Genomic DNA, 11,756 nt, shown 5'->3' on the forward strand with positions numbered 1-11,756 from the left:
ACATTTTTTTAATTTTTATATCTCAACTATCACAAAATATTTATCAAAAGACATATTTCCTGAGTTTTCTATGTGTACAGTCATCAAATGTTTATCGAAAAATACACTACACGAGTTTTCTACGTGAGATATTACCTAATGTTTGTCGACACACAAATTAACTATTAATTGTTTCTTTTTCCTATCTGAATAATTGTGATTACAGTCGTAGAATTGATTCGTCCGATGTATTTTTTACCCAAAATTCAACACTTCACTTTTTCGAATGATTTTGACCTATAAATATCCAGAAACACATCAAATCCACATAAAAATACCTTCGTACTTGTAAATATTCATGATTTTAAGCGTCGAAAATGTCATAAATTCACGACACATCAATATTTCAAATAGGAAAAAAAAACTGATAATTGAGATATGTTTTTGTGATTGTTCACATAAAAAACATCTTCTACGAGCGCGATTGATTCCTAAGAACAACACTTTCGACATAATATTTTTCATGCATAGAAATTCAAACTCAAAACCTCTAATTAGATTCTAAACAATCACTTTTACCACAACTTAATTATTTTTTTTTACTCGTACCTAGAAATATTTGTTTTTTAATTTTTTGATGATTCGAACACACAATTTTACGTTTTTGTTACTCGTATCTAGAAATATTTATTTTTTACCTTTTTGATGACACGAAAGCACCAATTATACTTTTTTGTTATTCGTATCTAAAAACGTTTATTTTTTACTTTTTTTTTATGACTCGAACACACAATCTTAACGGTAAGATATATGTTACACTTACCTCCCTTTTGTCTACCATTTTGTTCTGTGTAAGTACTGACAAAGTGAAAACTGTTAAGTAAATTTATGTCATTTACTTTTTACTGTACTTGTGTCTTTTTTTTTTTACCAGGGTTAATTTTGTCAATAGTCAATAACTGTTCCGCTGACAAGTACACTAACAGTAAAAAGACTGTGCTCCTTATTTCTCGCGTTCTTTTGACATCTCTTATCTCGCGATACGATATTTTATCAACCACATAATTATCAGTTAGTACTACTAATATTTAATTTAATTTAATTTAATCACAAACATTTAACCTCTTTGTCTGTTCTTAGCCTCAAGGGTCGTTTGGTGAGAAGTATAAAGTATAATCATTTCAAAATAAAATATAAAATTATTAATTTCACGTTTTATTAGAGATATAGTTAGCTTCGAAATTATTTATTATTTATCTCATAGTGATCAGATAAATTACTTCATATACTTGTTGAGATAACTAATTTCGAAATAAAATATAAAATTATTTATTCCACGTTTGATCAGATTGGTTAGCGTCGAAATTAATTATTCTACCATTTATGTCCTAGTGATCAGATAAATTATTTCATATACTTGTTGAGATAACTAATCTCGAAATAAAATATAAAATTATTTATTCCACGTTTGATTAGAGATATGATTAGCTTCGAAATTATTTATTCCACCATTAATGTCATAGTGATCAGATAAATTATTTCATATACTTGTTGAGATAACTAATTTCGAAATAGCTAATCCTGAAATTAAGTATTCCCGAATAATTCTTTTCCAATCAAACGACCCTTAAGGGATCGGTTGGCTCGGATATAAAGTGGGATATTTGATGATTAAGTTTGATACTAAATTATATAACTTTATCGTCAAACTAATTTATATCGTCGTGATATAAATCTAATAATAAGCTTAATTTTAAAATATCCCATTCAATATGTGATTACTGTAGACCCTCTCTCGTATTATATAAATTAGTTCAGAAATTATAATTATAAAATTTTAATCTTGAATAATTTAATCTACGTTTCAAACGATTTCTTTATTTATTGAGATCTAGGCAAATAGAACAAAAAACATAACAACAAAAAAATTAAGGTGCCGTTTAGTTACCAAAATATGACAGACAAGATTATTCCATAAAATTAGTTAGTAGTATGAAATAACAAATCCAACTATTATAGTACAAAATTGTTTTATGGAATTAATTAGGTGGGGTTTAGCCATATTTTAATGTGAAAATTGAAGAAGTAGTAGTTTTGTTTTTTCAAAGTTAAAATGATATTTAGAAATTGAAATTGTATTTGAATACAAAATAAATGAGAATTCTTTTTAAAATTTTTATGAGTGATTTGGAGTGAAAAAATAGCGATGCTTTTTATTCTGAAATTTTATGGCCAAACTCGTAGGAACTTTTTTATTGAATATATTGTTTCATAATGTATTAGATTATATGTAGAATAACAATATACTCAGTTTATTTTCATAAAGTAGAATTTGTGGAGGGTAAAATGTATGCAGTTCATACCACTATCTCAAATAAAGAAGAGTGATTGTTTCTGATAACACCCTGACTCATGACAGTTAAAATGCAAATAATAGAACAAGATCAACAAGACAACAACAATAATATATCGAGGGTACTTTTATAGAGTAGAATCTTAAAAGGATAAAATGTAAGCAATTTATATCACTATCCCAAATAAAATAAAAAAACATCATTTTCGATAGATCCCGAGCACGGACAATTAAAATTCAAATAGTAGGACAACAACAATAATAACATATCCAATCTATTCTGGGATTTGGACAGTAACGGATTCAGAATTTAGAAATCGTGGATGGACGAAAAGTTTGAATATACATACTGACATTCAAAGTTTTAAGGTTTCACCCAAAAACTAAAACGCTTAACTCTCTTCCTAGCTTATTGGATGTTTTTCTAAATCACATATCAGATTTTATACATTTGTTTATATAATTATACCTAATCTACATTGAATTTAATGAATGTCGGAGCATTAAAAATTCGATTATAGGTCCGTCCCTCAATCTGAAGAGGATAAGCGTACGCAGTTCATATCACTATCTCAAAAATTAGATAAAGAGATTATTTTTGATTGACCCTGACTCAAGATAAAATAATTTTTAAAAAATAATAAAATAAAATAGTAGAACAATAATAATATATTCAGTATATAAAATATACTCAATTTATATTATTATTAACTAAAATAAGATAAAGAGGTTATTTCCAATCAAAAATTAAATTTCAGTTTAGCATAAAAAATTGGTTATACCGAAAAACATGTCGTTTCTATTACTACTTGTCTCTGACCAATTTTTTTTTTTTTTGTTTCCATTTGATATTGCTACCTGCATTGGAATTCGTAGAATTCGATTAATTTAGATTCGCACCAAGTAAAATCCATTCAAGGATAGCGCTATATTTTCTTTTTATGTCCAAAATTAAATCTTCAATTTCTAATTAAGAGTGAAACAGCCGGATTTGTTGCTCTTTTATCAAAATTTAACTTTGCTATACTTAGCAAATTATATTACTACTACTACTCTCCACTACTGTTACTCAAAATTCACATTTTCCTTCTTTCCTTCTACACGAAAACGGCGACGGCAACGGTAACAGTAACGGCGACGATATAAATATAAACTTTAACTAGTTTTTCTCCGTCAACTTTAACGGCGCCGGCCGGTGATCGACTAAGTTTCTACCATACAACTGTTGGTGAATCAGTTCGTTTTTCAGCTTCGATCGGAGAGTAGAAACTGTACGGACATTGTATTGATTGATATTTACTTATTAATTAATGCATTTATATATGCGGTAGTAGATATACAAACACACAGTGAAGGTGTAAATGTGTGAGATTTTTTTGTTTTTGTTTTGTTTTGTTTGTTTGAAGCTTAAAAAGTCTGTAATTTGGAACAAAAAATTCACTTTTTTTTTTGTTTTTGAAGCATTTATTCGAAATAACACACACAGTGAAGGTGTAAATGTGTGAGGTTTTGTTTTGTTTGAAGCTAAAAAACCTGTAATTTGGAACAAAGAATTTCATTTTTTTTTTCTTTTTTGAAGCATTTATTCGAAATAACACACACAGCGAAGGTGTAAATATGTGAGTTTTTTGTTTTGAAGCTGAAAAGCCTGTAATCTGAAGTTCTTTTAAAATTTTTTTTCTCTTTTTTAACTGATTCTACAAAGAATTTGTTTGCAATAACTCACAGTGGAGGTGTAAATGTGTGATTTTTTTCCCAATTTTTTGCTGTAGATTGTACTTACAGACACGCAAATAACACACACAGTGAAGGTGTAAATGTGTGAGATTTTTTTTTTTTTTGAAGCTGAAAAGCCTGTAATCTGAAGTTTATTTTCATTTTTTTTTTTCGTTTTTTACCGATTCTGCTAAGCATTTATCGCAGTAACACACAGTTGAGGTGTAAGTATGTGAGTTTTTTGAAGCTGAAAAGCTTGTTAACCGAAGTTTTTAGCATTGATGAATCTACAGCTTCATAAATTTTTACCTTTTTTTGAGACTTATATTTCAGTTTCCATTGTCGAAAATTTCATTTCCATTTTCGATTGTAAATCGGTAACAATTTCATAAGATCCATTTTTCTGTATTTATTGTTCAAGTTTTTCTCTTTTTTTGGACCTTTTACTAGAATTTTCTTTGTTGAAATTTACTGATTTCTCTGCTTTTTTCCTCATTTTGGACCTTTAATATGAAATTATTGTTGAAATTTACTGGTTTCTGTAATTTTTTTTTTCTGTACCTTTTACTTGAATATATTGTTGAAATTTATTGCTTTGTGTACAAATTTTCTCATTTTGTACCTTTTGTTGTTGAATTTTACTGATTTTTGTAGTTAATTTTTTAATTTTTTTTGTACCTTTTACTTAATATGTTGTCCAAATTTATTGCTTTGTGTACAAATTATCTCATTTTTGTACCCTTTTACTTGAATTTATTACTGAAATTTGTTTTATTTGTGGTATACAGAGTGCATTTAAGATTTTTCCCAAATTGCTGTTTCTGTAATACACTTCAACTAAGGAGAAAGGGGAAAGTAATTGTTGGATAAGTGAAATGAAGGAGGTTCTGGAGAAGTGTGTGGATTCGCAGTTATGGCACGCGTGTGCCGGAGGGATGGTGCAAGTCCCTGCGGTCAACTCCAAAGTCTACTATTTTCCACAAGGTCATGCTGAGCATGCCCTTACGAATGTGGATTTCTCGGGTATACCGAGAAGTCCTGCATTGATTCTATGTAGGGTTGCTGCTGTGAGGTTCTTGGCGGATCCTGAAACGGATGAGGTTTATGCTAGGATTAGGGCTGTTCCGGTTGGGAATAAGGGGAACGACTATGACGATGATGATGACATTTTGGGTAGTAATGAGTCGGGAACAGCTGAGAAACCTAATTCATTTGCTAAGACGTTGACTCAATCAGATGCGAATAATGGGGGTGGATTCTCTGTGCCGAGGTACTGTGCTGAGACAATATTTCCTAGGTTGGATTACACGGCTGACCCGCCTGTGCAGACTGTGATAGCCAAAGATGTTCATGGTGAAACTTGGAAGTTTAGGCATATTTATAGGGGGACTCCTAGGAGGCATTTGTTAACGACTGGTTGGAGTACTTTTGTGAATCAGAAGAAGCTTGTTGCTGGAGATTCCATTGTGTTTTTGAGGGCAGAAAATGGTGAACTTTGTCTGGGAATTCGCAGGGCAAAACGGGGCGGTAGTGGTGGGCCTGAAACCCCATCTGGATGGAACTCTGCCTCCGGCAACTATGGTGGATTTTCTGCCTTTTTGAGGGAAGACATGAACAAGAATGGAAATCTGAGTGCGGGGAGCTTCAGGGGAAAGGGAAGGGTGAGGCCTGAATCAGTTGTCGAAGCTGCATATCTTGCTGCTAGCGGGCAGCCTTTCGAAGTTGTTTATTATCCCCGTGCAAACACTCCAGAATTTTGTGTTAAGGCGTCTTCAGTGAATGCTGCGATGAGGATTCAATGGTGCTCAGGAATGAGGTTCAAAATGGCTTTTGAAACCGAGGACTCTTCTCGAATCAGTTGGTTCATGGGAACTATATCGTCCATTCAGGTTGCTGATCCCATCCGCTGGCCCAATTCCCCGTGGAGGCTTCTTCAGGTAATGCAGCTATTTTCAGTTTTATATTTGGGGAAAAGTTTGTGTTGTTTATTGATATCTCTATCGTCTGGCTTTTGTTCTGATATTCTTGGGCATCGGGCTCTTTAGCTGATAGGTGAATATCATACAGCGAGTTAGTAGTCCTCCAATATTATTTCAGCCTACTTTCCATACTTCTAAGGAGTAAGGTGTTGTGAGATGCCATTATTGTGTTGCTGAACTGCGGTGGCTCTGTTCGGCTTTCTTGGGCATAAGGGTTATAATTTTTTGGGATCTGTCCAAGAGATCTCGTCATCTCGTGTCATATGTTGGGAACTTAAGAAAAAATGACTTGGATATTTCATTGGAATACTATGACATGGGTAAATAGTTGCTACGTTGTTCCATCTCTTAGTTTTAGAATTGTAATAATTGAATTTGAATATGCCCCAGGCCTTTGGTTCAGTGGCAAGGATAAAGGGATAGATTGTGGGTTGGACAGAGTCACGCGTGCAAATCTGCCACTAACTATAGTTCGGTATATAATGAGGAAATGATCTATATTCCCCGGGTTTCGAATTGATGAGCACCATTGGGGTTTTGGCTGATTCACATGGGATTTCTCGGTGATAAAACTTTTTCGAATTTGGACTTTCTTAAGTGATTCTATTGTAGGAGAAATGCTATGCACGTGCCATACAACTACTTTGATGTCCTCAAGATGTCAAAATACAATATGTTGTGGATTTGGTCACAGTTTTGTCTAAGTTTATTGTGCTAAACTTTTCTCAATGTTGTACTGCAGGTGTCATGGGATGAACCTGATTTATTGCAAAACGTAAAACATGTCAGCCCATGGCTTGTCGAATTGGTCTCAAATATGCCGGTCATTCACCTCTCGCCCTTCTCACCGCCAAGAAAAAAGTTGCGTCTACCACCAGATTTCTCGCTTGACAACCAGTTTACGTTACCATCTTTTTCGGGCAACCCCCTTAGGTCCAGCAGTCCTTTCTGTTGTCCATCTGACAACATCACTGCAGGCATACAGGGAGCCAGGCATGCTCAATTTGGAGTACCTTTATTGGATCTTCACCTTAGCAACAAAGTACAATCAGGACAGTTAGCACCAAGTTTCCAACGAGTTGTAGCTGACTCACAACGTTCTAATGTCATCAATAAGTACCAAAACGACAGAAATGATAACATCTCTTGCTTGCTCACTATCGGTACTTCAAGTAAGATATCGGAGAAAAAGGATAGTGTGATTACACCTCGATTCTTACTTTTTGGTCAGCCAATTCTGACTGAGCAGCAAATATCCAGTCGCTGTTCTGTCAATGCTCCAGAAGTCCAATCAAGAAAGGACTTAGGCAGGATACAACTGAAGAGCGAAAGATTTCCTCCTGAGCAGATATCAAGTGCGGCATTTTTCTGGAATCGAGGTTATCATGCTGCGGAACTTGGTGTCAATACTGGTCACTGCAAAGTTTTCCTCGAGTCAGAGGATGTTGGCCATACTCTTGATCTGTCAGTTCTTGGATCATATGAAGAACTGTACAGAAGACTTGCATACATGTTCGGACTAGAAAGATTAGATATGTTAACCCGTGTGCTCTATCACGATGCAACAGGTGCTGTTAAACACACTGGAGATGAACCGTTCAGGTGTCTTATTTTTTCCATGGTCGTGTATATGTGCGAGAGCACACATTGTTTATTTGAACTCTAACAAACCTTTCTCTTGCAGTGACTTTGTTAAGAGCGCAAAAAGATTGACAGTTCTGATGAACTCAAGCAGCAGTATCAAAAGGTATTCGTTAATAATCATACTCTTCTTTTCGTCGCTATATCCTTAAACCGGCAAAGTATGATACTATGATAATTTTGTAAGTGAATTTTCTCGGACGTGTTCCTATCGTTCAGGTTTTCACTAGGAACTTTATGTACATTTGCCACTTGGTGATTACTTGCGATATTGTATTTCAGGAAATGGATCACTGGTCTCGCAACTGCTGAACGTGGTCTAGATTCGTCAAACCAGGCAGGACCTCTTAGCATCTTTGCATAGAGTAATCGCTATTTGATAGCATATGTGTGTGTATAAAGTACCTTCTCGTTTGTTTTCTCGCAGCACTCATTCACTGTAGTGTTAAGGACACTATCAGTGAAACATTGTGTTTGTTTTTTCTGTATGGATATTTTGGTTTGCTTTCGATGTGCTTTCTGTAACAGCACGTACCGCGACAGCGGCCACATCTTTCTAGCTGTGCCCGCTGTCGTATTTGTTGGTGTTATTAGTCTGAAAGACATGAATATGTGAGCTGGTGTATGTATGTTATGGACATGGATATGTTTTGTCTTTGTGTTGTGTTCTGTGTTATATGTTGAATTGCATGATCATCTCATCTAGAAATTTTGTCCGTTAGCCAAACGTGTCTTTTAACATAAGAACCTTGCGAGCGAGCTTGATTCTTTTATCACGGATCAAGTACGTGGAAATTCTTTTTGATATTGGACATCGACGAAACAACCTAGGACCAACATTCAAATGTTTTCTTGTAAGACCTGTTTCAAATAGGAAAATCTAAACTTGAAAGATCAACATTCAAATGTTTGATGTTTCAATTAGGAAACCCTAAGTAACTTTGGTCATGACTTTTCATTAATGACTGTTTGCATTTGAAAAATTTCTTGCCCATACTACTTGCCATTGATTCTCTGTTTTGGTGGTACATCTCTTATTCGAACAGTTATATGTCTTGAGTCGGGGGTCTAATGGAAACAACCTCTCTACTTCATCTGCGGTAGTGATATGTACTGCGTACACTTTTACCCTCCTCAGACCCCAGTTTGTGGGAATACACTGGGTATGTTGTTGTATCTCTTATTGGAACAATGATCAGAAACTCGCCCGGACAGCTAGGTGTACTAAGTTCTTGCTATGCATGGGTTTGGGAAAGGGTCTGACTACAAGGGTCTATTGTATACAACCTTATCATGCATTTTTGCAAGAGGCTAATTTTCATAGCTTTAACTTGTGATCTCCTCGTCAAAACTACATGGGGAAGTGGGTCGGGTCACAAGGGCTCATCGTTCACAGCTTCACCATGCATTTCTCTAAGATGATGTTTTCACAGCTCGAACTCGTGACCTCCTTGTCAAAACTATGTAGGGTAAAATAAAATGAATGGGAGAACATAGCAAATAAAGCAAACACTAAATGGATAGGAACATTCATTTCTCACCCACTTTTTGCTCCTTTAAATGTTTTTGGCAATTATATTAATGTAAAATTTGTTCCTGTCTTTGTCCTTTTGGTTATCAAAAGGATGTTATGGTAGGCAAATTAATTAATTTAGACCAAGAAACAAACAGAAATAAATAACACACATGTTGTGGTTTTGTTTTTAAGACACTAAAATAACTACCAAACACAAAACAACAATTGAAGCATTGCTTGCCAACCCAATCAAGGTTAGGTTCTCATCAAATCAAATGTGATTTCTACTTTAATCAGACCCCATCTACCCAACCTGAATTAATGAGATAAGTTGTGTCTTTTATAATATTTAAGCTTTATATGAGTTAGTCTTTTAATGTTTTCAATATTAAACTCACTTTTAAGAGATGTATTGTCAAAAATACACATGGTCTATAATACACCAACTATATGTATATATATATATATATAGGTAGTGGTGGTTTGGATAGAAAAAACAAACAATTAATAGGTAAGGTATTTTTGTACTCGCCAGTTAAATTAATTAATTTGACGTAAATGTTTATAGTACGATAAATATTTATTCATTCTATCATAGGTTCAAGACGTGAAAATAGTCTTTCGCAGAAATGTAAGGTAAAGATGCGTACAATAAACTCGGGATTCAGTTCCTTTTTCCACCTCTGTGCATGACAAAAGCTTTAGTGCATCAGATAAATATTTATTCATTCTACTACGGATTCAAGACAATGAAAATAGTCTGTAAGGTAAAGGCGCGTATGATAAATTCGTGATTTAGCCTTTCTCCACCTCTCTCCATGACAAAAGCTTTAGTATACCGGATAAATATTTATAGGGTGGGGTGGGGGTGGGGGGGCCATTTTCACGTGGGGGTTCCATTGGCATCGGCGTATTGATGGAAGTGTTTCATTGTATATCTAAACTTTTCATTAATGGTTTATTTGACTATAAGCACTTTGGTAAAAGGTATTCATTAATCCCATTGAAAGTGTGTATAACAATGTACATAGATTAAATAATTCTTGTGATGAAATTAATGCCATTACGCTACTTAATTAATTGTAATAATTTCAACAATTTCGTCATGACTAATCCCAATAAGTTGAACATTGAAAAATGGTGTCATTTAATGTTTAGCATATCACAAGGGTGACTTGTTCTAAACAAATCAAAATAGCCTTGGTATGCTTCTCCGTCAAATTAGTTATCGTATTTCTCTTTTTTATTTCCCTTAAAACATATTTACTCCCACGATTTAATTTTACTTGCTCATTATTAAATTAATACGCACCTTAAGAAATAATAAATAATAAAGATAATTTTATTATATAATCCTTTGAATCTATTCTTTGCGTTTACTTTTACTTATCATGTTTCACTTTATGAAAGTCAAATTGACTAAACTTAAAACTAAATTGAAGTAAATTAATTTAATATTTTAAATTTATCATTTCAATGGTCGAAAAACTATGCGAAAAATATGATAAGTTACGATCTTTCTCATGTTACTACGATAGAAAAATACATCTTAAAATATCGATTAAATTTTATACAATTTGACTTTTGACTCTCGAGAAGCAAAACATGACAAGTAAAAATAAACAGATAGAACAATAGTAAAGAGTCGTTTAGTGTGAGATACAAAGAAATAAATAGTCCCACGATAAAATGGACTATTTTAGTCTCATGCTTGGTGTGAGATATTAGTTAATAACTCAATTATATATTTCACTATTTACACCACAGTAATGAAATAAATTATGTATGATGGGATAATTAATTTTGAGATTAGTAGAGTAATGCTTTGAAAAATAAACTAAATAATGAATAATATATATATATTATCACTAACAACAACAATAACAACAAACTCAATATATTCTCACGTAGTGAGGATTATACTATCACTAATTTTTTAAATTACAGAAATATCGTGGTATATCTATTTTTAGTATACTAGATAAGTAAAAGGCGGAATGTGGGAGTATTGTTTAAAGTCACAGGTGGTCCTACCTACCAAAAACAGACAGAGATATTGTGACAAGGCAAGCATGGATGAATCCGTGCGGTGGGTCCCACATATTCCTTTCTTGAACCGGTTTAACAATAAAATGTGAACCGGGTTTATCAATGAAATTCTCGTGTGTAGTAAAAACCGTTCGTCTTGGCAATTTATCAATTTCTCCCGAGATATCGAGATTTATACTCTTTCCCATTTGCTATATTCATGTATTGTTACAAGTGGCAACTTTTATTTCTTCTCACCACTTTTACCATGGTAATTTAGGGGTGGAGCCAATGTGTTAGGGTGGGGGGGTATGTATGGTATTTGAAACTTCGATAGGACAATTTTAATATTTGATTTTTAAAAATATTATATCATTATCATATCAATATATTATTTACCAGTTTTAACGAACTCATTAGTTTCTTCTCTCGTTAAGAACTTAAAAAATGAAGAAATAAGAATTTTATAATGAATATGTGGGCGTATTAAGAGAAAAAAATTAGAGACGAAGATATTCAAATATTGAATAGGAATGGCTTTAGT

At 33.4% G+C, this 11,756-nt stretch overlaps 1 protein-coding gene across 2 annotated transcripts; it reads left to right on the top strand.

Moving 5' to 3' along the window:
* The first annotated feature begins 3,136 nt into the window (after positions 1-3,136).
* LOC107848100 (auxin response factor 18) lies at positions 3,137-8,325 on the top strand. 2 transcript variants are annotated; one of them, XM_016692776.2, is made up of 5 exons: positions 3,137-3,603; positions 4,837-5,985; positions 6,770-7,629; positions 7,712-7,774; positions 7,951-8,325. In XM_016692776.2, the coding sequence occupies exons 2-5, from the start codon at positions 4,924-4,926 to the stop codon at positions 8,030-8,032; spliced, it is 2,067 nt and encodes a 688-aa protein (XP_016548262.1). In that variant the 5' UTR covers positions 3,137-3,603; positions 4,837-4,923; the 3' UTR covers positions 8,033-8,325. The 2 variants fall into 2 exon arrangements, with proteins under 2 accessions (XP_016548262.1, XP_016548263.1); XM_016692777.2 differs by having other exon boundaries at positions 3,208-3,603; positions 6,770-7,595; positions 7,951-8,179.
* Positions 8,326-11,756: the final 3,431 nt, after the last annotated feature.

This window comes from Capsicum annuum, chromosome 11, assembly GCF_002878395.1.
Source record: "Capsicum annuum cultivar UCD-10X-F1 chromosome 11, UCD10Xv1.1, whole genome shotgun sequence".
In the NCBI taxonomy this organism is placed as follows: domain Eukaryota; kingdom Viridiplantae; phylum Streptophyta; class Magnoliopsida; order Solanales; family Solanaceae; genus Capsicum; species Capsicum annuum.